The 27,995-nt window shown below is 43.2% G+C and overlaps 1 protein-coding gene across 1 annotated transcript; it reads right to left on the bottom strand.

Annotated features, from left to right (window-relative positions):
* Nucleotides 1–8,957: 8,957 nt before the first annotated feature.
* Nucleotides 8,958–23,267, bottom strand: LOC141127022 (killer cell lectin-like receptor subfamily B member 1A). The gene is made up of 5 exons (XM_073613149.1): nt 23,155–23,267; nt 19,767–19,889; nt 15,617–15,765; nt 12,560–12,660; nt 8,958–9,424 (listed from the first exon to the last, which is right to left on the bottom strand). The coding sequence occupies exons 1-5, from the start codon at nt 23,201–23,203 to the stop codon at nt 9,310–9,312; spliced, it is 537 nt and encodes a 178-aa protein (XP_073469250.1). The 5' UTR covers nt 23,204–23,267; the 3' UTR covers nt 8,958–9,309.
* Nucleotides 23,268–27,995: the final 4,728 nt, after the last annotated feature.

The following is a 27,995-nucleotide window of genomic DNA, read 5'->3' as shown; positions in this document are numbered from 1 at the left end:
CTACGAGCATTTCATGACTTAGATTTCGCCGGATGTAAACAGCGCCATTGGGAAATTGGGAAAGCATTTTATCACACCGATCTTGGTGTGGTCAGATGCTTTGAGGGCAGAGGAGAGATCTAGGGTCTAATAGACCCCAATTTTTTCAAAAAAGAGTACCTGTCACTACCTATTGCTATCATAGGAGATATTTACATTCCCTGAGGTAACAATAAAAATGATAAAAAAAAAAATAAAAATGAAAGGAACAGTTTAAAAATAAGAAAAAAAATTAAAAAATTAATAAAGAAAAAAAAAAAAAAAAAAAAGCACCCCTGTCCCCCCCTGCTCTCGCGCAAAGGTGAACGCAAGCGTCGGTCTGGCGTCAAATGTAAACAGCAATTGCCCCATGCATGTGAGGTATCACCGCGAAGGTCAGATCGAGGGCAGTAATTTTAGCAGTAGACCTCCTCTGTAAATCTAAAGTGGTAACCTGTAAAGGCTTTTAAAGGCTTTTAAAAATGTATTTAGTTTGTCGCCACTGCACGTTTGTGCGCAATTTTAAAGCATGTCATGTTTGGTATCCATGTACTCAGCCTACGATCATCTTTTTTATTTCATCAAACATTTGGGCAATATAGTGTGTTTTAGTGCATTAAAATTTTAAAAAGTGTGTTTTTTCCCCAAAAAATGCGTTTGAAAAATCGCTGCGCAAATACTGTGTGAAAAAAAAAAATGAAACACCCGCCATTTTAATCTGTAGGGCATTTGCTTTAAAAAAATATATAATGTTTGGGGGTTCAAAGTAATTTTCTTGCAAAAAAAAAACATTTTTCATGTAAACAAAAAGTGTCAGAAAGGCCTTTGTCTTCAAGTGGTTAGAAGAGTGGGTGATGTGTGACATAAGCTTCTAAATGTTGTGCATAAAATGCCAGGACAGTTCAAAACCCCCCCAAATGACCCCATTTTGGAAAGTAGACACCCCAAGCTATTTGCTGAGAGGCATGTTGAGTCCATGGAAGCCTAGCCGCGTACGGGACCCCGAAAACCAAGCACCGCCTTCAGGCTTTCTAAGGGCGTAAATTTTTGATTTCACTCTTCACTGCCTATCACAGAGGCCATGGAATGCCCAGATGGCACAACCCCCCCCCAAATGACCCCATTTTGGAAAATAGACACCCAAAGCTATTTGTTGAGAGGTATAGTGAGTATTTTGCAGACCTCACTTTTTGTCACAAACTTTTGAAATTTGAAAAAAGAAAAAAAAAATATGTTTTTCTTGTCTTTCTTCATTTTCAAAAACAAATGAGAGCTGCAAAATACTCACCATGCCTCTCAGCAAATAGCTTGGGGTGTCTACTTTCCAAAATGGGGTCATTTTGGGGGGTTTTGTGCTATCTTGGCATTTTATGGCCTTCAAAACTGTGATGGGTAGTGAGGAGTGAAATCAAAAATTAACGCTCTTAGAAATCCTGAAGGCGGTGATTGGATTTTGGGGCCCCGTATGAAGCTAGGCACCCAAAAAGTGCCACTCATGTGGTATCCCCGTACTCAGGAGAAGCAGCAGAATGTATTTTGGGGTGTAATTCCACATATGCCCATGGCATGTTTGAGCAATATATCATTTAGTGACAACTTTGTGCAAAAAAAAAAAAAAATGTCACTTTCCTGCAACTTGTGTCAAAAAATAAAATATTCCATGGACTCAGCATGCCTCTCAGCAAATAGCTTGGGGTGTCTACTTTCCAAAATGGGGTCATTTGGGGGGGTTTTGTGCCATCTGGGCATTTTATGGCCTTCAAAAATGTGATAGGTAGTGAGGAGTGAAATCACAACTTTACGCCCTTAGAAATCCTGAAGGCGGTGCTGGGTTTTCGGGGCCCCGTACACCTCTAGGCTACCAAAAAGTCCCACACATGTGGTATCCCCATACTCAGGAGAAGCAGCAGAATGTATTTTGGGGTGTAATTCCACATATGCGCATGGCCTGTGTGAGCAATATATCATTTAGTGACAACTTTTTGTAATTTTTTTTTTTTTTTTTGTCATTATTCAATCACTTGGGACAAAAAAAATAAATATTCAATGGGTTCAACATGCCTCTCAGCAATTTCCTTGGGGTGTCTACTTTCCAAAATGGGGTCATTTGGGGGGGTTTGTACTGCCCTGCCATTTTAGCACCTCAAGAAATGACATAGGCAGTCATAAACTAAAAGCTGTGTAAATTACAGAAAATGTACCCTAGTTTGTAGACGCTATAACTTTTGCGCAAACCAATAAATATACGCTTATTGACATTTTTTTTTTACCAAAGACATGTGGCCGAATACATTTTGGCCTAAATGTATGACTAAAATTGAGTTTATTGGATTTTTTTTATAACAAAAAGTAGAAAATATCATTTTTTTTCAAAATTTTCGGTCTTTTTCCGTTTATAGCGCAAAAAATAAAAATGGCAGAGGTGATCAAATACCATCAAAAGAAAGCTCTATTTGTGGGAAGAAAAGGACGCAAATTTCGTTTGGGTACAGCATTGCATGACCGCGCAATTAGCAGTTAAAGAGATGCAGTGCCGAATTGTAAAAAGTGCTCTGGTCAGGAAGGGGGTAAAACCTTCCGGGGCTGAAGTGGTTAAAGCGTCACCTATGGAGAATTATTAGCACCGTAGTTTGCTGCCATTCCACGGGCAGACGCAATTTTAAAGTATGACATGTTTGGTATCTATTTACTCGGCATAACATCATCTTTCACAATATACAAAAAAATTGGGCTAACATTAGTGCTTTTTATTTTTTCATGAAAGTGTTTTTTTTTAATTGCGTTTGAAAAAACGCTGGGCAAGTACCGTGTGACATAAAAAATTGCAACACACACCATTTTATTGTATAGGGTCTCTGCTAAAAAAAAATATATAATGTTTGGGGATTCTAAATAATTTTCTAGCAAAAAAAAAAGTAGATTTTTACATGTAGGACCAGGGATGCAAGGAAGTGTCAGAATTGGCCCGGATGGGAAGTGGTTAAAGTACATCAGAGTCCATTACACTGCATTACAGTGCAAACGGGAATTCTGCAGACCCCGCTGTAAAGGGGAACTGTGCAGACCCTAATGTAAAGGGGAACTCTGTGGACTCTGATGTAAAGGGGAACTCTGTGGACTCTGATGTAAAGGGGAACTCTGCAGACTCTGATGTAAAGGGGAACTCTGTGGACTCTGATGTAAAGGGGAACTCTGCAGACTCTGATGTAAAGGGGAACTCTGCAAACTCTGATGTAAAGTGGAACTCTGTGGACTCTGATGTAAAGGGGAACTCTGCAAACTCTGATGTAAAGGGGAACTCTGTGGACTCTGATGTAAAGGGGAACTCTGCAAACTCTGATGTAAAGGGGAACTCTGCAGACTCTGATGTAAAGGGGAACTCAGCGGACTCTAATGTAAAGGGGAACTCTGCAGTCTCTGATGTAAAGTGGAACTCTGTGGACTCTGATGTAAAGGGGAACTCTGCGGACTCTAATGTAAAGGGGAACTCTGCAGACTCTGATGTAAAGGGGAACTCTGCGAACTCTGATGTAAAGTGGAACTCTGTGGACTCTGATGTAAAGGGGAACTCTGCGAACTCTGATGTATAGGGGAACTCTGTGGACTCTGATTTAAAGGGGAACTCTGCAGACTCTAATGTAAAGGGGAACTCTGCAAACTCTGATGTAAAGTGGAACTCTGTGGACTCTGATGTAAAGGGGAACTCTGCGAACTCTGATGTATAGGGGAACTCTGTGGACTCTGATGTAAAGGGGAACTCTGCGGACTCTAATGTAAAGGGGAACTCTGTGGACTCTGATGTAAAGGGGAACTCTGTGGACTCTGATGTAAAGGGGAACTCTGTGGACTCTGATGTAAAGGGGAACTCTGCAGACCCTGATGTAAAAGGAACTCTGCAGACCATAATGTAAGGGGGAATGTTGCGGAATCCTGTGTAAAGGGGAACTCTGGTGTAAGAGGTTCTTTGGTCACCAGAGCCTCCCCTTTATCTCAGAGTCTGCAAAGCTTCCTCTTGCCCTGTAAGGGTGAACTCTGCTCACTCTGATGTAAGGGGGAATGCTGGGAACACCGATGTAAGGGGGGTTCTGGTGACCAGAGAACCTCTTACATCAGAGTTCCCCTTTACATCAGAGTTTGCTGAGTAAATACATTAAGGTAAAGGGGTTCACTGATATAAGAGGGGAGTGAGGGCACTGATGTAAGGGGAGACCTTTATATCAGTGTCCCCCTTGCCTCTTATATCAGTGACACCCCCCATAGAGTGACTCTGTGTTGCTTGGAGCTGTCACACACTGACCTCCTGTAATTGCCCACATAACTCCCCTCCCCCTCCTTGCCGTCACTTTCAAATTTGATGGAAAGGCACCAGGCACCACGTTGTACGTACCTGACCAGTGTGCCACCCCTACCCCCCTCCTCAAAGTGGAGCCCAGCCGAGACCGAGCCGAGCGCAGCCGATTACTATCTGGTTTACACTTTTTTTTTACTGGCCCCACTGTCCCGCCACCGGCCATGATGATTTCACTTCTCCATGTATTATGTCTCAGGTTGACTCTTTGGCCGGTTGCTGGAAAATGTCACAAGTTCCTTCTTTGAGCTGCACTTGGCTTGTTCTCATCAGGTGCTGTTAGTTTGCATTACTGATATGTTTTGTCAAGTCAGGCAAGGGATATGTCACGTAAACGTTGTTCAGCCTCGGCTCCAAGCCTGGTTAGGGATACGGTCCTCAGAGTCAGTTGATTTACACCAAGTCAGATCTGCCTGTATATTTAGAATCTCTTCTTTTGTTACCCTTAGCAACCACAGCTGCTACTGAGTGTTCTTCATCTAATGCAAATCAGTACCCTGCTATCATTAACCACATTTCCTCTGCATTTCACCCATCTACTCTTCCCTCTATGCTCTCCAGTACTTTTACTACCTTTCCACCCGCAGTACAATTTGTTCAGTACCCTGCAATTACTTGCTGGACTCTAGTATCTAAACAAAAAAGAAACAAATGTGTTTTTCCTGCTTATATAACTCTGCCACTATTTGATGCTACCTCAGCTATTATTCAACCAGTTCAGTGGTCCACTCCACTTCCATGCTTCCTGCTGAAGGGGTCCAGTCCACTTCCATGCTTCCTGCTGAAGGGGTTCAGTCCGCTTCCATGCTTCCTGCTGAAGGGGTTCAGTCCGCTTCCATGCTTCCTGCTGATGGGGTCGTGTCCGCTTCCATGCTTCCTGCTGATGGGGTCGTGTCCGCTTCCATGCTTCCTGCTGATGGGGTTCAGTCCGCTTCCATGCTTCCTGCTGAAGGGGTTCAGTCCGCTTCCATGCTTCCTGCTGAAGGGGTTCAGTCCGCTTCCATGCTTCCTGCTGAAGGGGTTCAGTCCACTTCCATGCTTCCTGCTGAAGGGGTTCAGTCCGCTTCCATGCTTCCTGCTGAAGGGGTCCAGTCCGCTTCCATGCTTCCTGCTGAAGGGGTTCAGTCCACTTCCATGCTTCCTGCTGAAGGGGTTCAGTCCGCTTCCATGCTTCCTGCTGATGGGGTCGTGTCCGCTTCCATGCTTCCTGCTGATGGGGTCGTGTCCGCTTCCATGCTTCCTGCTGAAGGGGTACAGTCCGCTTCCATGCTTCCTGCTGAAGGGGTTCAGTCCGCTTCCATGCTTCCTGCTGAAGGGGTTCAGTCCGCTTCCATGCTTCCTGCTGAAGGGGTTCAGTCCGCTTCCATGCTTCCTGCTGATGGGGTCGTGTCCGCTTCCATGCTTCCTGCTGAAGGGGTTCAGTCCGCTTCCATGCTTCCTGCTGATGGGGTCGTGTCCGCTTCCATGCTTCCTGCTGATGGGGTTCAGTCCGCTTCCATGCTTCCTGCTGAAGGGGTTCAGTCCGCTTCCATGCTTCCTGCTGAAGGGGTTCAGTCCACTTCCATGCTCCCTGCTGATGGGGTCGTGTCCGCTTCCATGCTTCCTGCTGATGGGGTTCAGTCCGCTTCCATGCTTCCTGCTGAAGGGGTTCAGTCCGCTTCCATGCTTCCTGCTGAAGGGGTTCAGTCCGCTTCCATGCTTCCTGCTGAAGGGGTTCAGTCCGCTTCCATGCTTCCTGCTGATGGGGTCGTGTCCGCTTCCATGCTTCCTGCTGATGGGGTCGTGTCCGCTTCCATGCTTCCTGCTGAAGGGGTTCAGTCCGCTTCCATGCTTCCTGCTGAAGGGGTTCAGTCCGCTTCCATGCTTCCTGCTGAAGGGGTTCAGTCCGCTTCCATGCTTCCTGCTGAAGGGGTTCAGTCCGCTTCCATGCTTCCTGCTGAAGGGGTTCAGTCCGCTTCCATGCTTCCTGCTGAAGGGGTTCAGTCCGCTTCCATGCTTCCTGCTGAAGAGGTTCAGTCCGCTTCCATGCTTCCTGCTGAAGGGGTTCAGTCCGCTTCCATGCTTCCTGCTGAAGGGGTTCAGTCCGCTTCCATGCTTCCTGCTGAAGGGGTTCAGTCTGCTTCCATGCTTCCTGCTGAAGAGGTTCAGTCCGCTTCCATGCTTCCTGCTGAAGGGGTTCAGTCCGCTTCCATGCTTCCTGCTGATGGGGTCGTGTCCGCTTCCATGCTTCCTGCTGAAGGGGTTCAGTCCGCTTCCATGCTTCCTGCTGAAGGGGTTCAGTCCGCTTCCATGCTTCCTGCTGAAGAGGTTCAGTCCGCTTCCATGCTTCCTGCTGAAGGGGTTCAGTCCGCTTCCATGCTTCCTGCTGAAGAGGTTCAGTCCGCTTCCATGCTTCCTGCCAATGGGGTCCAGTCAAAAAAGAAATGATTAATGCGCTACCCAAAAAAACAAAAATCAGCTGCTACAAACCATGAGACAAAAAGGTAACAAATATAGGATAAATTGTAGCACTAAAAAACACATGTATTAATAGTGAATAAAGTTCAAAGTGCATGTAGACGTAATGTCCCAAGAGGAAAAAAAAGGAATATATAATCCAAATAGGACAACAGTCCGCAGTGAGATTAAATAATCTGTGTATCGATCCTGTCTGGGTGTTTTTATTCATAAAAAACCACAATACATATAAAAAGTGATCACAAAGAAAAAGCAGTGTATAGGGTCTGTAAAAGCCGCCCTACTTTAGCGAATAGATGGAATACGCTTACAGACCCTATACACTGCTTTTACTTTGTGATCACTTTTTATATGTATTGTGGTTTTTTATGAATAAAAACACACAGAATTACACTATGTGGAAACATTCCTTCCTTTTTCCACATATCCTGAAGAACTGAGAAACCACTTTGCTTTTTGGAATCCATTTTGGCTCTGCTTCGGTGGACATAGAGGGGACGTCCTGGCCCTGTAGAGGTTCTACCCTTGCCTCCAACACTTCACTACTTTGCCCAGGGTGGCATCAAGCTCCATTGATTCTATGCTCATGGCAGTAGAATCCAACCTCTCTGGTAAGCGTATTCCATCTATTCGCTAAAGTTGATGATATACAAGTTGACGGTTGGGAAGCAGACAGGATCGATACACAGATTATTTAATCTCACTGCGGACTGTTGTCCTATTTGGATTATATATTCCTTTTTTGTTTCTTGGGACATTACGTCTACATGCACTTTGAACTTTATTCACTATTAATACATGTGTTTTTTAGCGCTACAATTTATCCTATATAATGGGGTCCAGTCCACTTCCATGCTTCCTGCCAATGGGGTCCAGTCCGCTTCATTCCTCTCTTATCTCCACCATTCCACCCTCCCCTTTCTTCCTTTCTCTCCTCTCATTGCCCCTTTGCTCTTCTCCATCTTACTCCCCTACCCCTCCTTCACCATCCTCCTATTTCCAACCTCCTTTCTCCTCTCCCTTTACCCTCCTCCTCTCTTCTCCTTTTCTAACTGTTCTATCCTCTCATTTCCTTTTCCCAGCCCTTCCATTCTCAAGGCCCCTTTTTATAGTGTAGTCTTAACTCTGTACTATGAGAGTCTCCATGTTGGAGCATGTATAGCAATGGATAAATTGAGGGTAGGTATGACTGGTGGCAGCCCATTCCTCTTTAACCCCTTCACGCTGATCGTATGCAAATATGTGGCTCCACTGGACTGGGCTTTTTTCCGTGGGGCCGCATATTTACGTATCTCTCTTTTGTGCAGTGCACTCCCAGCACAGAGACCAGAGTCTTACTGAGAGCCCTGGGCCCTGTTCTAATGATCGGGACCCGGAACATCCGATTCTGGGTCACCTGATCACTGTGGTAGCCTCTGATTGGCGATCGTAGTGATCAGTCACTGTGAAGCCCGCCTCTGTGTTTTCTGTCTCTGTGAATGGACGAGAGATACATTGTATCTTTCTCTGTCCTTGCAGAGATAAAAAAAAAAGTGTGCGCAGAAAAAAATAATAAATAATAACAAAATAAAGAAAATACCTAGATTAAAGTTTAATCTAGGTCAGCCTCAAGGTTAGTGTTTGGGTCAAGGTCAAGGTCTAAGGTCAAGGTCAGTGTGAGCATTTTTTTGGACAGGATTTTTTAAATTAGTATTAGTGTCGGTGTGTTTTAGGTAGGATGAAAAAAAGAAAAATATGTGCACTATTGTTTCTGGGCTGTACTACGGTTACAAACAGCTAGCAACCACATATGTGGTATCGCTGTAATCGTAAGGTTCTTTGGTGGTAGGTTATGGTAGTAGCAAGAAATATACAGTTAAATGTAAAAAAAAAAAACGATTTTTTTTTTTTACTATTTAGGGCCAGTTATCCTTAGATAATAGTAAAAAAAAATCCGGAGATATCCATTACCAATTACCACCAAATGAAAGTCCAATTGGTCTTGAAAAAAACGCGGTATAATCCACCTGGATACACAACGTAGTTGTGATGATATGTACGGTTTTACTATCACAGGTCAAAGTTGCAAAATTGAACAGTATGAGAAAGGTGACCTTATCCTTACAAGAATCAGTATACACATATCGGTATAAATCATTTTATTACTGGACATTACAGAAATAAACACAAAGAAGCAAAATACAACTCTGATTTCATTTGTATCTTATATACAGTGCAGAATAATGGCCCAGAGACCAGAACATTCACACAGTGTTCCTCAGATCAGTGCGATCACACAGCGTTTCTCAGATCAGTGCGGTCACACGGTGTTCCTCAGATCAGTGCGGTCACACAGCGTTTCTCAGATCAGTGCGGTCACACGGTGTTCCTCAGATCAGTGCGGTCACACAGTGTTCCTCAGATCAGTGCGGTCACACAGCGTTCCTCAGATCAGTGCGGTCACACGGTGTTCCTCAGATCAGTGCGGTCACACAGCGTTTCTCAGATCAGTGCGGTAACACAGTGTCCCTCTCACAGATATAGTTCAGTCCTTCATAGCAGTTCTCCCGTGTCAGACGAGATCCGAGCTTGGCACAGCTTCCAGTCTCTCCAGTGACAGTTCTATAAAGCAAATGAAAACGGGTTAGAGAATTTGCACACTCATTGTAGATGAGCAGTAAGGATTGGGAGGGGGGGAGACAACGAAGCAAGTATGCACAATGGCCTCTACTTATTTTGTTGGGTTGGTGCACACATCGGCTGCCACACACGAGTGTCTGGTGATGAGATTTCATAGAGGACATTGCAGAGATACAGCATGGATTCATGAAGAATCGTTCTTGCCAAACCAATCTATTAACCTTCTATGAGGAGGTGAGTTGCAATCTAGATAAAGGAAGGCCCGTAGACATGGTGTATCTGGATTTTGCAAAAGCATTTGACACAGTTCCCCATAAACGTTTACTGTACAAAATAAGGTCCGTTGGCATGGACCATAGGGTGAGTACATGGATTGAAAACTGGCTACAAGGGCGAGTTCAGAGGGTGGTGATAAATGGGGAGTACTCAGAATGGTCAGGGGTGGGTAGTGGGGTTCCCCAGGGTTCTGTGCTGGGACCAATCCTATTTAATTTGTTTATAAATGACCTGGAGGATGGGGTAGATCTCTGTATTTGCGGACAATACTGAGCTAAGCAGCGCAATAACTTCTCCGCAGGATGTGGAAACCTTACAAGAAGATCTGAACAAATTAATGGGGTGGGCGACTACATGGCAAATGACGTTCAATGTAGAAAATTTAAAAATAATGCATTTGGGTGGCAAAAATATGAATGCAATCTATACACTGGGGGGGAGAACCTCTGGGGGAATCTAGGATGGAAAAGGACCTGGGGGTCCTAGTAGATGATAGGCTCGGCAATGACATGCAATGCCAAGCTGCTGCTAACAAAGCAAACAGAATATTGGCATTAAAAAGGGGGATCAACTCCAGAGATAAAACGATAATTCTCCCGCACTACAAGACTCTGGTCCAGCCGTACCTGGAGTATGCTGTCCAGTTCTGGGCACCAGTCCTCAGGAAGGATGTACTGGAAATGGAGCGAGTACAAAGAAGGGCAACAAAGCTAATAAAGGGTCTGGAGGATCTTAGTTATGAGGAAAGGTTGTGAGCTCTGAACTTATTCTCTCTGGAGAAGAGACGCTTGAGAGGGGATATGATTTCAATTCACAAATACCATACTGGTGACCCCACAATAGGGAGAAAACTTTTCCGTGAAAGGGAATTTAAAAAGACATGCGGCCATTCACAAAAATTAGAACTACGTAGAGGGCTCTTTACTGTAAGAGTGGCAAGGATGTGGAATTCCCTTCCACAGGCGGTGGTCTCAGTAGGGGGCATTGATAATTTCAAAAAACTATTAGATAAGCACCTGAACGACCACAACATACAGGGATATACAATGTAATACTGACATATAATCACACACATAGGTTGGACTTGATGGACTTGTGTCTTTTTTCTACCTCACCTACTATGTAACTATGTAACATGTCCAGTCCTATTAGAGGTGGATAAGGTCACAGGAAAATTTCTGGTGTGTGACCAGTGTCCATAACAACCCCCCTGACAGAGAGCACTGCCATAAGACCTCCCTGACATAAGAGGACTGCTATAGGGGATCTGCCATAGGAGAGCGGCAATAAGGGAGCTGACATGAGAGACCTGGGACAAGAGAGCTGCAATAGGAGAGATACCATAAGAAGACTTCTATAGAAAATTTGCTCTAAGAAAGTAGATATAAGAGAACTGCCATAGGAGAGTGTTGCCATTCGAGGGTTGCTAAAAGAGGGGTGCCATAAGAGATATGCCATAGATGGTCTTCTATAAGAGATATGCCATATGAGCGCTACCACAAGAGCTCCTCCATAGGAGTTCTGTCATGCCCTGGGCTGCTAACAAAAAATGAACCACTTATTGTACTTGTAGCACCCTCAGTATACAGAGTGGGCAAATTTAGTTTGGCCCTTTTATAGGCAGAGGAGGTGGGGTTCATTTGTTGTGTTTAGCTGTGCAGAGCTCTAATGGCTGGGTCTCTATTTCCTCCCATTGGCTTCTAGAACTGGCTGGATAGTTTTGGATCTTAGAGCGTGAAGCAACAGAGGCTAAAGCCTGAATATTTATGGGCTTTCCACCAATCCCTGGGGAGGTCAGGCCCAGAAGGAGGGGAAATATGCCATAAATGTTCAGGCACCTGCCAGTGGGGAAACAGAGTCCAGAGTCCAGTTGCCTGGAAAGGACAACTGTGCTGGGGGCTCTGACCCTGGGCAGAAGGAAGGACAAAAGAGAGAGAATGAGTGGAAGAGAGCAGCTGGAAGTCCTACCCCTTTACGAGCGTGATCTAGGCTTAGCTTAAGTCCTCCTGACAGTCAAGGCCTGGCCTGAAAGCAGAAAGCCTGTAGCAGCCTCTTAAACTTCAGGATTCACCAAAAGGGGGACTGAGCGAGTAACTTCTGCTTTGTACAACATACCAAGCCTAGATAGAGAGGACAGCAAGGTGCAATATTTGGCTTGGCCATAGTGACAGACCCAATCAGGAAAGGGGCTTTTGAAGGGGACTGCATGGTAGCCCATTTGCCTACTGACTTTGGGCCCTGGCATTTGAGGGAGCTACAAGAATTCAGGAGGATGTCCTATTATATAATGCAAGATGGCATGTTATTACCACATTCAACAGTCAAGGAAGTCATGATGGTCTCTGCCAACTTGAAACTCAGTGAGAAGATGTTCTCGAAAAAGAAAGCTGGTTAATGAGATTTGTACAACCTTCTTGAAAACCGGTGCCAAACTGTCTGGGCGGACTGACACCTAGGATTGTCTAGGTGACTAGTTGATAATTAGTTTACTGTGTAACCACTTCAGCCCCAGGAGGTTTTACCCCCTTCCTTACCAGAGCTTTCATTTAAGCTCCACACCCCATTCCCTTTCCCTATCCAAGTTTGCCCCCTCAATAAACAGAACCAAAACAAAAAAAAATGATTATTGAGCCTAAAAGAAAGGCCTGAATTGAATTCTCATTGACTGTCAGGGTTCAGTAAAGGGAAATATTCTGTTCTGTCCATCCAATCAGAGTGTGTGCAAATCTTTGTGGAGGAAGAGGAAGGAGGAAGAGGAAGCATGACATTATACAGAGATACTGCTATTGAAGATTTGGGTGTGTTTCTACTTAAGAGGAAAAAAAGTCCTGTGATACTTACTCCATGCTGTCATCTGTCCATTTTCCTCTCCACACTCCACCATGGAAGTTATATAGGGTTATCCCGACCCAGAATTCCTTCCCTGTGTTGGTCACCAGTCTCTGGATAACATAATGCACAACATATTATTCATCACATTCCTATCACCCTCTACTAGCTCCAGACAAGATTGTTATACCTGGTGATATATACAATATAGGACTTCTGCAGCTACTATTTTTTTCTCAATATTCCTAATAATCCGTTATTTGTATGTTCTATGTAGCGACAGCAGACTACAATTACCAGTTATGCGGACTACCTCCCTTCATTCTACATCTATTGCAATGTCCCTCTAGTTCTGGGCTCTAGTAACTGTCATTATATCTGCGAGCCAAATGAGGGGACTAGTAGTCTTTGGATCGGCCATTCAAATGGTGAGATATTACCCCCAGGGCTACACACCCCAGATACCCCTGCGCAACATGGGGGGACCTCTGGGAGGAACTATAAAAGGGTCAGCGACCCTGCCCCGCACTCTCTTCTTCCTGCTGCTCAGAAAAAGCTGTCCAAACCTGCCTGGCTTTATGGGATAAAGTAATTGCCCCCTAAACCTAATAACTGGTTGTACCACCCTTGGTGGCAACAACTGCAATCAAGCGTTTGCGATAACTGGCAATGAGTCTTTCACATCGCTGTGGAGCAATTTTGGCCTACTATTCTTTGCAGAATTGTTGCAATTCAGCCACATTGGAGGGTTTTCCCAGCACGAAAGGCCTGTGTAAGGTCATGATACAGCATCTCAATTGGATTTAAGTCTAAGGCTTTGACTAGACCACTCCAAAACCTAAATTTTTCTTTGTTTGAACCATTTGAAGGTGGACTCGCTGTTGTGTTTCAGATCATTGTCCTGCTGCATAACCCAAGTGCACTTGAGCTTGAGGTCACAAACTGATGGCCGGACATTCACCTTTAGGATTTTCTGGTAGAGTTCAGAATTCATGGTTCAGAATTCATCAATTATTGTAAGTTGTCCTGGTCCTGAAGCCAAAGTAGCCCCAGACCATCACGCTACCACCACCATGTCTAACTGTTGGTATGATGTTCTTGTTATGAAATGCTGTATTCATTTTTATGTCAGATGTAATGGGACGCACACCTTCCAAAAAGTTACATTTTTGTCTCATCAGTCCACAGAATATTTGCCTAAAAGTCTTGGGGATAAACATGTTTTTTGGTAAATGTGAGGTGAGCCTTTGTGTTCTTTTTGTCCAGCATTGGCTTTGGCCTTGGAACTCTCCCATGGATGCCATTTTTACCCAGTCACTTTCTTATTGTTGAATAATGAATACTGATCTTACCTGAGGAAAGTGAGGTCTGCAGTTCTTTAGATGTTGTTCTGGGTTCTTTTATGACCTCCTGGATGAGCCGTCGTCATGCTCTTGGAGTAATTTTTGTAGGCCGGCCACTCCTGGGAAGGTTCCCCACTGTTCCAAGTTATCTCCATTTGTGGATAATGGCTCTCCCTGCAGTTCACTGGAGTTCCAAAGCCTTATAAATGGCTTTGAAACCCTTCCCAGACCGATACATGTACATTACTTTGTTTCTAATCTGTTCTTGAATTTTTTTAGATTGTGACATGATGTGTGGCTTTTTGTAATTTGTTAGCATGCTTCACTTTGTCAGACAGCTTCTATTTATGTGATTTCTTGATTCAACAGGTTTGGCAGTAATCAGGCCTGGGTGTGGCAAGTGAAATATAACACCGCTTTCCAAAAAATTGTGGTTAATCACAATTCATTCATGATTGAGCATGGGAGGGGGCAATTACTTTTTCACATGGGGCCAGGCAGGTTTGAACAGCTTTTTTCCCCTTATTAAATGAAATAATAGTTTAAAAATTGCATATTGGATTTACTCGGGTTATCTTTGCGTAATATAAAAATTTGTGTTATGATCTGAATCATTTAAAGTGGTGTTCCAGCCGAAATGATACTTTTTAAATAAAAATACCCCTATAATACACAAGCTTAATGTATTCTAGTAAAGTTAGTCCATAAACTAAGGTCTGTTTTGTTAGTTTATAGCAGTAGTTTGTTATTTTATAAACTAACAGCAGGCCGTGGCCATCTTAAGTGTGGGCATCTGAAGCCAGACTGTATTTCTTCCTGGATCTCATCCTTGCAGATCTCGCACATGCTCAGTGCAGCACAAGCAGTGTAATAGGTTTCAGGTCAGGTTTCCATAGCAACGGCAGTGTCAGAGGAAATTGCCGCCCCTTCCCAGAAGGCATTGCAAACAGGAAATGATGCGATGGGCCACGGCCAGAGAGGAGGAAGTGAAAAATGAATACAGCAGATATACAGGAGGTGCTGAGAAAAAAAAATCAAAAATATTCAAGTAGAGCATTGTCTCCCTTGACTCTGTGGTAATTTATAGCTATGTTACGGGGGGGGGGGGATTTTTTTCTGCCACTTCCTTCACCATTAGGAGGGTGGCCAGAAGTTGCTTGTTTCCTGCACCATAGCCTGTGATGATATTGCTGTTGTCCAGTCATATGATGAGATCATTCTGGTTTTTGACTTCATAGGCCCCAAGCTAAATATTAATAAACTATACATATTTACATTTATATATAAAAAACTCTCTCCAATGAACTTCATTCCATCAGTGGTCATTATAGTCTCATGAGATATTCCTTACGTTTACTGTTTTTCGGTAATAAATTTGTTTCTGTGGTTCAAAACAATTACGTACTGCTGAGACCTTGAAGAAGGGGACATACCCTGAAAGCTTGCATTGAAAAATTATATGTCAGTGCAAATAAAAAAAGTATCACGGACAGTACTCAATTGTTTCTGCTGCAAGTGCACCAATGCGGCTACAATCACGTCAAGTTTCTGTGGTCCAAGAAACACTGATTACCTAACAGTCACATTGATAGCTGGGGCCCCACCACAGAATAGGCTGATCAAGACTAATCTAAGAGGGAGATGATTCCAATAAAGGAGCCCAATATATGGACCCCCCAGCTGCTCTCCACCCCCCCTCCCTACAACTGATGATCCCGACACTGACCCGTAGGGTCTCCTCCTTCACCAGGGCCAGTCTGGAGTCACGTTCTGCACAGTCTTTATCACTGAGTGATTGTGACTTCTTGTCCTCAGAGAAGAAATAACATTTATCATTGATGGTGATCCAGAGATCCGGACATCTAGAACACCGTCCTGTTTTATGGAATAAAAGAGACAGTCAGTAATGATAGAGAGGAAAATGGAAAAAATAGCACTGGACCTGTCGGGTTATCTCACAGGTATTGATATCTTTTGTGGTTTATCTGTTTTGGGATGTTTTTTGTGTTTAAATGTTGGTAAGTGCAGCTGTATGTTTATTTAACGTTTATATTATTGAAGCACCCATTTTTAAAAGTTATCCCCATCACATTGCCCATCCATAGTGCATTAATAAATGGATATTATCATTTTTTTTATTATTATTATTATTATTTGAAAGTACCTTTTAAAAACATAAAAATAATCACGGCACTTCTCGTCCCTGCGCCTAGGCGAGTATGATATTCCGTTGACTCCTGGGATATCGGCATCATCAATCCCAGGAGTCACATCACGTTTCTGTGGTCCAAGGAACACTGATTACCTAACAGTCACATTGATAGCTGGGGCCCCACCACAGAATAGGCTGATCAATACTAATCTAAGAGGGAGATGATTCCAATAAAGGAGCCCAATATATGGACCCCCCAGCTGCTCTTCACCCCCCCTCCCTACAACTGATGATCCCGACACTGACCCGTATGGTCTCCTCCTTCACCAGGGCCAGTCTGGTGTCCTGTTCTGCACAGTCTTTATCACTGAGTGATCGTGACTTCTTAAATGGATATTATCGTTTTTTTATTATTATTATTATTTGAAAGTACCCTTTTAAAAAAAAATAACATTTATCATTGACGGTGATCCAGAGATCCGGACATCTAGAACACCGTCCTGTTTTATGGAATAAAAGAGACAGTCAGTAATGATAGAGAGGAAAATGGAAAAAAATAGCACTGGACCTGTAGGGTTATCTCACAGGTATTGATATCTTTTGTGGTTTATCTGTTTTGGGATGTTGCCTAGGCGAGTGACATCATTATGATATTCCGTTGACTCCTGGGATATCGGCACCATCAATCCCAGGAGTCTTCGGGCATCCTAAGCGCCTAATATCATTCCATACGTGAAAATGACGTATTCGGGAAGAGTTGCTATGGCAAATTGTAAACAACTGGGTTCCCGCACTGTGTGCTTAATGACCATGCCTGAGAATCAAATGTGCATGCTGGATAGCCAGATGCACAGATTCCAGGAAGTTAGAGGCACCGGCTTTGGGTGCCCTTACTTAGCATGGAAGACTATATACTGCAGGTATGTGCTATTTACCACACAAAAAAAACCATAAAAACACTGCACTTTACTGTAAATGAAGTGCCTAATAACACAGATCCCTCCATAAGAATAATAAAAGTGTTTTGAATCCAAAAAGTAACCATGGTGTTTCAGGTGTCCAAGTGTGCCCCCCTTCATCAGGGCTTGTATGACAACAATGTGAATAGACTAGAAGTGTACCAATCCTCACGTCCCATGGCTCACGTCTATGCATTTTGTATTGCATTTGCTGAGCCACAGAAAAGCAGGACCAATCTATTTAACAATGTTTCCTATGGGTCCTATGCAGTTTCCTGTAGTGAATTTTTCTGGAAAGGTGCAGGGACGCTTTTACATGCAGGGAAGTGAGTTTTTGGATCCATAGACCTCAATGAAAGGGCATCAAAAACTGTTTAAACCGCCAGTCTCCTCCTCCAAAAAAATAAATAAAAAGCATGTAGGATGAAAACGCTTCAAAAACGCAATTGAAAACACGTGACAAATGCACTGCAAAAATTTGCTAAAACCACATCAACTGCACACACACACAGATGTGAACCTAGTCGTATTTTTTTTTCCAGTGTGATTGCAACCACAGGCCTTGTCAGTAGCTGGTTTGGTTTTGGTGGAAGGGTCAGATAAAGGGTCACTTTATCTTGAACTTTTCTAAATAAGGGCAGATTAAAATTCGGAATGCAAACAGGGTCGAAATGGTAAAATGGTGTGCATACAGTACAGGACAATGTTAAAGCAATTATTACGTTGTTCAAACAGGAGTTTGTAGGAGCAACTTCCCTGCCACTCAAAAAGGACGCTAGGTAGTATTACAGCACAAGCTCTATAGCCACAAACACTAGAGAATCATCACTATTCCAGTAAACAGTACAGTATATAAATGGCTACCTCTGCTGCATCTCTCAAAGTCCAGGGTAGGCCTGTGTACACAGATGGACAGTTGGGGGGATCTCTAGGCTGGCACCACAGTTGAGCAGCTAGAGGACTCCCAGGTTAGGCATCATAGGAAGGCAGCTGGAGGAATTCCAGGGCTGTTATCACAGGCTGGAAGCTTGAGGAATCCCAGGGCTGGTACAACAAGCAGACAACTGGAGGAATCCCAGGGTTGGTACCACAGGAGGGCATCTGGAAGAGTCCCAGGACTGGCACTACAGAAAGGCAGCTAGAGGAATCACAGGGCTGGCACCACAGGTGGGCAACTGGTAGAATCCCAGGGCAGGCACCACATGGGCAGCTGGAGGAATCCCAGGGCTGGTACCACAGATGGGCAGCTGGAGGAATACCAGAGCTGGTGCCACAGGTGGAAAGCTGGAGTAATCCCAGGGCTGGTATCACAAGCAGGCAGCTGGAGGAATCCCAGGACTGGTAGCACATGTGGGCAGCTGGAGGAAGAGCCCAGGACTGGCATCACAGGCAGGCAGCTGGAGGATTCCTAGGGCTGGTACCACAGGCGGGCAGATGGGAGAATTCTAAGGCTGGTACCACAAGTGGGCAGCTTGAGGAATACCAAGGATGGCACCACAGGTGGGCAGCTGGAGGAGTCCCAGGGCCATCCCAATTCAGTACTCTGGTAGCAATTGGAAAAAACTCTGTGCAGTGGCTGGGTCTTCTGTGGAAGTTTCAAGCTACTGCTGCTATTATGCCAGTACTGGCAGTGTAGGGCCTCTCACCTGGCTGCAGATCACATTAAGTGGGTGGAATGGAACTTACTGCTCTCAGGAAAATATCTTCTCTATTTTAAGAGATCATTCTGGCCTAAAGTGATATTTCAGGGTCCTCTCTGACTTCTCCTGCCTCTCATGGTATGGGTGGAAGGTGAAGCAGAAAAGGTCTTCTTATGTATCATGTGTATGGAGACCATGTAATCCTATCCCTGTAGTGATAGTAAAGACTTGGTACTTGGACTTTATAGTTTACCACAGTATGATAGGGCGGGGAAAGGGTAGATCATGAGCCTGCGACTCCCAGATGGTAATTAGAGCAACAGTAGGTCATAACGGAGCGGTGGAGGCCAGCAAGCAACCCAACACCTATGATATGCTGACAATCAACTGCTGCATTTTATGAGGAACACATCTCTTTCTAGAGACCCTCTGCAGCTCTAATTACCATTTGTGATCTACCCTTTGCCGATACCCACCCCATCATACTGTGTTAATCTTTAATCACTGTTTAATTGGGAATAAATGCTATGGACCAGTCACCATTTCGATGTTACGTACTTATCATACCCGCCATATCTCTGGATACTTACTTACCTTGATACCTACCGTATTGCCAAACCTTATGTGATGACAAGTGCACTAACGTATGCCTAAGCTCCTGAAGAAGCACATAGATACGCGTAACATATAGAGCCAAGCTACTGCACCACATGACCAACTCCCACCAAGACTGATATAGAGACCACCTGTTATTGCAACAATAATACTGTTTTAACTATTCAGGATTATTTCCTTGGTGTTTGAGTTGTGTGCGGTATCAGTATCTAGGCAACCTCTTCTTTGCAAAGCTTTTTAATTATTGTTTGTTTGATTGTTTTTAATCTTTTATCAATTTATAATAAAAAAACATTTTTAATATAAATATTGTTTACCTCAGTGCCTATAAAGTCCAAGTACCAAGTCTTTACTATTATTTCCAAATTAAGGGACGTGGCACATATTTAGACCGTTTTGGTATCCACAGTGCCACCCTGTGGTGATACCTTGAACTAACCTTTTCAGACTACCCTGTAGTGGGCAGCTCCATACGAACACAGGAAAGGGAAAGAATTCCATTGTACTTACCCTCACTTGGCACAGGAGTTGGCTTTGCACTGGGAATTCTGACTCTCAGCAACAGAACCAGCAGGATGAGGATGGTGGTGAGCAGAACCCAGATGGTGAAGGCAATCTTTTTAGACCATGGACCTGGAGAAAAGGAACATGACATGCATGAGGCTCTTCTACACTCTTGTCTCATCTGTCTACCAGGATATGATAATACTGACGAGGACCTGTGTAGCACAGCTAAAAGTTCCATCCAAGCACCGAAGGCTGTCTAGTTCTGGAGGTGGCCTGTTACCATGTGCGGTGCCCTGTCCAGAATATAGCACCACTTTCATGGGTGCAGAGCTGTAATTGTTGGAGAAGGGCCAACTTAGGCCGGTTTCATACTGCTGTGATTTAAAATGTGCTAAAGTATGGTGCGTTTTTGACTGTCTTGCATTAAAACTTAACGCCATGCATACAAATCTATTTACTTTTTTCATTTTTATTTTTGTTTGTGTATTTATTCATATTTGTTTATATTTCTTTTGTTGTGCCAAAGTTCTTTAACACTATTCACGCTCCAAATGTGATGTTTTTTTCTGATGTGTCTCTTTGTATTTTTAGAATCAATATTTATGTAAATTTATCCAACTCTCAGCCCCTGATGAAGGTATCTGAACAATATATACCGGAAACGCGTCGGGAATTAGGGCATACCATCCCTGGGAGAGTATACAGGATGATTTATGTTTGTACAAGTCTTGTTTTGTTTTCCATGTGATGTAAATTATGTATTCTTGTCATGTGTAAATGATCCATGTTTTTTTATCCTATATCATTAAAAGATTAATTTTTTCATTGAGTTGGTGTTCTGTTAAAGTCCCATTTGGGGGGTTATCCTTCTTTGTTCTCAATGCATATGCAGTGATTAGCTGGCTGTTAAGGATTCCGGCAGGTGCCAGCTTCACTATTCACCGGTTGTGAAGGAGCCGGCACCCATCAATGTCCTTACCAACCGGTGAATAGCTGGTTGTTAAGGAGCCGACGCCCACTGTGCCCTTAACAACTATCAATTTACTGGCTGGTAAGGACCCGGGGCAGGGGTCCTGGTTCCTTAACAACCAGTGAAAAGCAGAGGCGGGACCTGCTGGCGTCCTTTACAAGCTGGTGTGAGTAGACCTGGGTCCACTCTACAAGAGCCCTGCATATGGGCGCAATGCATGTAGTTGTGGTTGCGCTATTTTGGCAATCAAGAGGTAAAGCAGGCAGTAAGGAGGATACAACACTACAACACCTCCTCACCGCCTATCAAATGATCTCTGAAGAGCGATTAAAATGCAGATCCAAAACTTGTGTGAATGAGCCCTATATCTCCTCACTACCTCTTGTGTCTCTGGGACAGGAAATAAAGGGAAATCTTCCAATGGGAAAACAGGATTGCAGTTTTTCTCTAACCCACTTTATCCAAAGCTAACCATTTTTTCTCTATACATTCACGTTAATATCATATATCATAAAATGTAACTACGTTTCATACAATGATATGGCAACAAAACCCGCACGTCATGCTGCACTGGACAGTATTTTAACCACTTAAGGACCGGAAGATTGTCCCCCTTAATGACCAGGCCATTTTTTTGCGATTCGACACTGCGTCGCTTTCACTGACAATTGCGCGGTCGTGCGACGCTGTACCCAAACAAAATTGAGGTCCTTTTTTCCCCACAAATAGAGATTTCTTTTGGTGGTATTTCATCACCTCTGCGGTTTTTATTTTTTGCGCTATGAACAAAAAAAAGAGCGACAATTTTGAAAAAACAAAACAAAAAAACAATGGGGGTAATTTACTAAAGGCAAATCCACTTTGCACTGCAAGTGCACTTGGAAGTTCAGTCGCTGGAGATCTGAGGGGGACATGCAAGGAAAATAAAAAACAGCATTTTAGCTTGTACATGATTGGATGATAAAATCAGCAGAGCTTCCCCTCATTTCAGATCTTCCCCTCAGATTTACAGCGACTGTAACTTTCAATGCAATTTCACGTGCACTTTGCACTTGTAGTTTGCACTTGTACTTGTAGTGCAAAGTGGATTTGCCTTTCGTAAATAACCCCCTATATTTTTTTTTAATTTTTGCTATAATAAATATCCCCAAATTTAAAAAAAAAATGAATTTCTTCATCAGTTTAGGCCGATACATAAATATACATACATACATCTTCTACATATAAAAAAAATTGCAATAAGCGTATATATAGATTGGTTTGCGCAAAAGTTATCGCGTCTACAAAATAGGAGATATATGTATGGCATTTTTATTATTATTATTTTTTTTACTAGTAATGGCGGTGATCAGCAATTTTTTAGCGGGACTGTGACATTGCGGCAGACAGATCGGATATTTTTGACACATTTTTGGGACCATTGACATTTATACAGCGATCAGTGCTATAAAAATCCACTGCTTACTGTGTAAATGTCACTGGCAGGGAAGGGGTTAACACTAGGGGGCGATCAAGGGTTTAAATGTGTTCCCTAGTGTGTGTTTCTTACTGTGGGGGGGAGGGGACTGACTGGAGGAGGAGAGAGATCGCTGTTCCTGATCACAAAGAACAGCAGATCCCTCTCTACTCCCCTGTCAGAACGGGGGATCTGTTTGTTCACATTGACAGATCCCTGTTCTGGCTCTCTGTGGAGCGATCGCGGGTGGCTGCACACTTTCCTGGTATAAGCTCTAAAGGTTGGATGCTGCAGCAACAACCAGCTGGATACTGGTTCAAGTTACAATGTAGATACTTGCCAGCACAAGATGGCGTCCAAACGGTTTAGTTTATTGCATGATCGCAACACAAAGAGGTGCAACGTTTCGGAGTCACGTAGGACCCCTTCGTCAGGCATGTGACGACCACACGAAGGGGTCCTGCGTGACTCCGAAATGTTGCACCTCTTTGTGTTGCAATCATGCAATAAACTAAACCGTTTACCGCCATCTTGTGCTGATCCTTGGTGAGCCGGCAAGTATCTACAATGGAATTGCCACAGACGATCGCATTTTCGTATAGGAACTTTTTCTGCCCGAAAAATTGAGAACCTGCTCTCAATCTTTTGCTGGCTAGAATTCGGCCAGCAAAATTCCGATGGAGCAAACACACGGTCGCATTTTCCGACAAAAAAAAAAACTCTCATCGGTCTTTTGCGGGCCGAAATTCCGATCGTGTGTACGCGGCATAAGGCCTCCAGCTGCTGAAAAAGGTTTTTATTCTGTAATGAAGAGAGCAGACTTTGACTCACATTTCCTCTAGTCCTGTCAACAAAGACTGGTCCCGAATTCTTGTCCCAAACCTCCCTACGCCGTGAGACTTTCCCCGTCACCATCAATCCATAAGTCACAAATGATACGAGGAATTGAGAAGATATTTCTATACCTGAGTGTTGAGGCCTGGAGGTCTTCTCTTTATCGTCTGGTCCCTCCATTGTTTCTTACTCATCTGATAAACGTACTAAACGATCAACTCATTTCCTGTCAGAGTCTGACCACAGCGGCCTTAACCACAGGTCTCGCTGTGTGGTGAGAATAATAACCCTTTCATGACTAAGCCTATTTTTGAAATTTGGTGTTTACAAGTTAAAATTTGTATTTTTTTGCTAGAAAATTACTTAGAACCCCTAACATTATTTATGTTTTTTTAGCAGAGAATCTAGAGAATAAAATGGCAATTGTTGCAATATTTTATATCACACGGTATTTGTGCAGCGGTGTTTTAAACGCAATATTTTGGGAAAAGGGACACTTTCATGAATTTTAAAAAATCCCAACAGTAAAGTTACCCCAATTTTTTTGTATAATGTGAAAGATGATGTTACGCAGAGTAAATAGATACCAAACATGTTGCGCTTTATAATTGCATGCACGTGGAGTGGCGACAAACTACGGTACCTAAGAATTTCCATATGCGACACTTTACATTTTTTTACGGTTACCAGGTTACAGAGGAGGTCTAGTGCTAGAATTATTGCTCTCGCTCTGAAGATCGCGGCGATACCTCACATGTGTGATTTGAACACCGTTTTCATATGCGGGCGCAACTTCCGTATGCGTTTTCTTTGCTGCACGAGCTCGCGGGGATGAGGGCGCTTTACATTTTTTTTCTTATTTATTTTATTTATTTTTACATTTATAAATTGTGTTTAAAAGAAAAAAATTTGATGACTTTTATTGCTGTCACAAGGAATGTAAACATCCGTTGTGACAGTAATAGGAGGTGACAGGTCCTCTTTATGGAGAGATCTGGGGTCTATAATGAATGTAAACATCCCATGTGACAGTAATAGACGGTGACAGGTCCTCTTTATGGAGAGATCTGGGGTCTATAATGAATGTAAACATCCCATGTGACAGTAATAGGAGGTGACAGGTCCTCTTTATGGAGAGATCTGGGGTTTATAATGAATGTAAACATCCTATGTGACAGTAATAGGAGGTGACAGGTCCTCTTTATGGAGAGATCTGGGGTCTATAATGAATGTAAACATCCCATGTGACAGTAACAGGTGGTGACAGGTCCTCTTTATGGAGAGATCTGGGGTCTATAATGAATGTAAACATCCCATGTGACAGTAATAGACGGTGACAGGTCCTCTTTATGGAGAGATCTGGGGTCTATAATGAATGTAAACATCCCATGTGACAGTAATAGGAGGTGACAGGTCCTCTTTATGGAGAGATCTGGGGTTTATAATGAATGTAAACATCCTATGTGACAGTAATAGGAGGTGACAGGTCCTCTTTATGGAGAGATCTGGGGTCTATAATGAATGTAAACATCCCATGTGACAGTAATAGGTGGTGACAGGTCCTCTTTATGGAGAGATCTGGGGTCTATAATGTAAACATCCCATGTGACAGTAATAGGAGGTGACAGGTCCTCTTTATGGAGAGATCTGGGGTCTATAATGAATGTAAACATCCCTTGTGACAGTAATAGGCGGTGACAGGTCCTCTTTATGGAGAGATCTGGGGTCTATAATGAATGTAAACATCCCATGTGACAGTAATAGGCGGTGACAGGTCCTCTTTATGGAGAGATCTGGGGTCTATAATGAATGTAAACATCCCATGTGACAGTAATAGGAGGTGACAGGTCCTCTTTATGGAGAGATCTGGGGTCTATAATGAATGTAAACATCCCATGTGACAGTAATAGGTGGTGACAGGTCCTCTTTATGGAGAGATCTGGGGTCTATAATGTAAACATCCCATGTGACAGTAATAGGAGGTGACAGGTCCTCTTTATGGAGAGATCTGGGGTCTATAATGAATGTAAACATCCCTTGTGACAGTAATAGGCGGTGACAGGTCCTCTTTATGGAGAGATCTGGGGTCTATAATGAATGTAAACATCCCATGTGACAGTAATAGGCGGTGACAGGTCCTCTTTATGGAGAGATCTGGGGTCTATAATGAATGTAAACATCCCATGTGACAGTAATAGGAGGTGACAGGTCCTCTTTATGGAGAGATCTGGGGTCTATAATGAATGTAAACATCCCATGTGACAGTAATAGGTGGTGACAGGTCCTCTTTATGGAGAGATCTGGGGTCTATAATGAATGTAAACATCCCATGTGACAGTAATAGGTGGTGACAGGTCCTCTTTATGGAGAGATCCGGGATCTATAATGAATGTAAACGCTTCCCTGAAGACGTTCACAACGAAACGTACGTCGGAGCGGTACGTGGTCACGTGTCCAGTTCGTCCTACCAACTTCCGGTTCATCTGGCTGACTAGGCGCACGGGGTGGAACGCACGCCGCATGTGTGATGTGATGCGAAGGGTCTTGGACACCATTTACCCTGACATGCAAGCAGTCCCAGTGCCGGGTAGGCACCGATCAATGTAAGAGGCCATTTGGCTATTTTATTGTCTTTTTTTACATATATTAAACGTTTTTACGCTATGGAGATTCCTTTTTGTTTCTCATATTTCCTATCCTGAATGAATGGGATGGGAGGGATCTATGCCTAAAGCACCACCCAGCCTTCCAGCCTTCATGTGAACAGGCACAATCCTGTACAAGCGCTAATGACTCTCTTTTTAGTTAAAGGAGTCATTGGTATCTGGTAAGCAGATATCTATTATTCCAAGGTGATTTCTTCCTCTTTGGTGACAGAACCTTTTATCATCGCTAAGATTTTGTTGCATCTATGAAGATTTATGTTGTCTTCCTTGGTGTTGTTTTTCAATATTTTTTGCTCTAAGCTCTTCATTGGATTGGGACAATCAACTATCACGAATGCATTAAATCCACCCACAACTAAGGACTTTTTATTTTGAATATTACACAACAAGTCTCTTGAATAATTTTTGTTTTAGCACAATTACTATAACATAGTTCACTGCTTTTGATGTGGATTGTGTATGTCTTTAATGGCAGCAGTTCATTAACACTCATGTTTTCAGGTCTTTAGCGCCCCCTATTGTATACCATTCTTTATTTGAGTATCTTATTCAAATTAAGGGGAGCAGCTTGTCACTTGTTTTTTGGGTTTTGTTTATTCAATTGATCATCCACGGGTGATACATTTTTCGGGTCAGTATACTTACGGATCCTTTATATATATATATTTTTATAATTTTTATATTTTCTATTTTTATTAGTTTCACCTATACTGACACCACTGGCGCGGAAGTATTGTTTATCTACCAAACATCCCATGTGACAGTAATAGGGGGTGACAGGTCCTCTTTATGGAGAGATCTGGGGTCTATAATGAATGTAAACATCCCATGTGACAGTAATAGGTGGTGACAGGTCCTCTTTATGGAGAGATCTGGGGTCTATAATGAATGTAAACATCCCATGTGACAGTAATAGGAGGTGACAGGTCCTCTTTATGGAGAGATCTGGGGTCTATAATGAATGTAAACATCCCATGTGACAGTGATAGGAGGTGACAGGTCCTCTTTATGGAGAGATCTGGGGTCTATAATGAATGTAAACATCCCATGTGACAGTGATAGGCGGTGACAGGTCCTCTTTATGGAGAGATCTGGGGTCTATAATGAATGTAAACATCCCATGTGACAGTAATAGGGGGTGACAGGTCCTCTTTATGGAGAGATCTGGGGTCTATAATGAATGTAAACATACCATGTGACAGTAATAGGTGGTGACAGGTCCTCTTTATGGAGAGATCTGGGGTCTATAATGAATGTAAACATCCCATGTGACAGTAATAGGAGGTGACAGGTCCTCTTTATGGAGAGATCTGGGGTCTATAATGAATGTAAACATCCCATGTGACAGTAATAGGAGGTGACAGGTCCTCTTTATGGAGAGATCTGGGGTCTATAATGAATGTAAACATACCATATGACAGTAATAGGAGGTGACAGGTCCTCTTTATGGAGAGATCTGGGGTCTATAATGAATGTAAACATCCCATGTGACAGTAATAGGAGGTGACAGGTCCTCTTTATGGAGAGATCTGGAGTCTATAATGAATGTAAACATCCCATGTGACAGTAATAGGGGGTGACAGGTCCTCTTTATGGAGAGATCTGGGGTCTATAATGAATGTAAACATCCCATGTGACAGTAATAGGAGGTGACAGGTCCTCATTATGGAGAGATCTGGGGTCTATAATGAATGTAAACATCCCATGTGACAGTAATAGGAGGTGACAGGTCCTCTTTATGGAGAGATCTGGGGTCTATAATGAATGTAAACATCCCATGTGACAGTAATATTTGGTGACAGGTCCTCTTTATGGAGAGATCTGGGGTCTATAATGAATGTAAACATCCCATGTGACAGTAATAGGAGGTGACAGGTCCTCATTATGGAGAGATCTGGGGTCTATAATGAATGTAAACATCCCATGTGACAGTAATAGGTGGTGACAGGTCCTCTTTATGGAGAGATCTGGGGTCTATAATGAATGTAAACATCCCATGTGACAGTAATAGGAGGTGACGTGTCCTCTTTATGGAGAGATCTGGGGTCTATAATGAATGTAAACATCCCATGTGACAGTAATATGAGGTGACAGGTCCTCTTTATGGAAAGATCTGGGGTCTATAATGAATGTAAACATCCCATGTGACAGTAATATGAGGTGACAGGTCCTCTTTATGGAGAGATCTGGGGTCTATAATGAATGTAAACATTTGATGTGACAGTAATAGGCGGTGACAGGTCCTCATTATGGAGAGATCTGGGGTCTATAATGAATGTAAACATCCCATGTGACAGTAATATGAG

This window comes from Aquarana catesbeiana, linkage group LG01 (assembly GCF_042186555.1).
Source record: "Aquarana catesbeiana isolate 2022-GZ linkage group LG01, ASM4218655v1, whole genome shotgun sequence".
Classification (NCBI taxonomy): domain Eukaryota; kingdom Metazoa; phylum Chordata; class Amphibia; order Anura; family Ranidae; genus Aquarana; species Aquarana catesbeiana.
Note: the sequence above shows the minus strand (reverse complement) of the source record. Positions and strands in the feature narration are given on the sequence as shown.

What these genes read in the sequence shown, in the direction of transcription:
- LOC141127022 (XM_073613149.1), bottom strand. Translation starts at nt 23,203, where the DNA reads ATGGAGGGACCAGACGATAAAGAGAAGACCTCCAGGCCTCAACACTCA. An exon ending in CTCCAGGCCTCAACACTCAG is followed by an intron (nt 19,890 to 23,154) that starts GTATAGAAATAT and finishes CCTTTTCTCCAG; the next exon opens with GTCCATGGTCTAAAAAGATT. An exon ending in TGGACAGATGACAGCATGGA is followed by an intron (nt 9,425 to 12,559) that starts GTAAGTATCACA and finishes TTTGCTTTATAG; the next exon opens with AACTGTCACTGGAGAGACTG.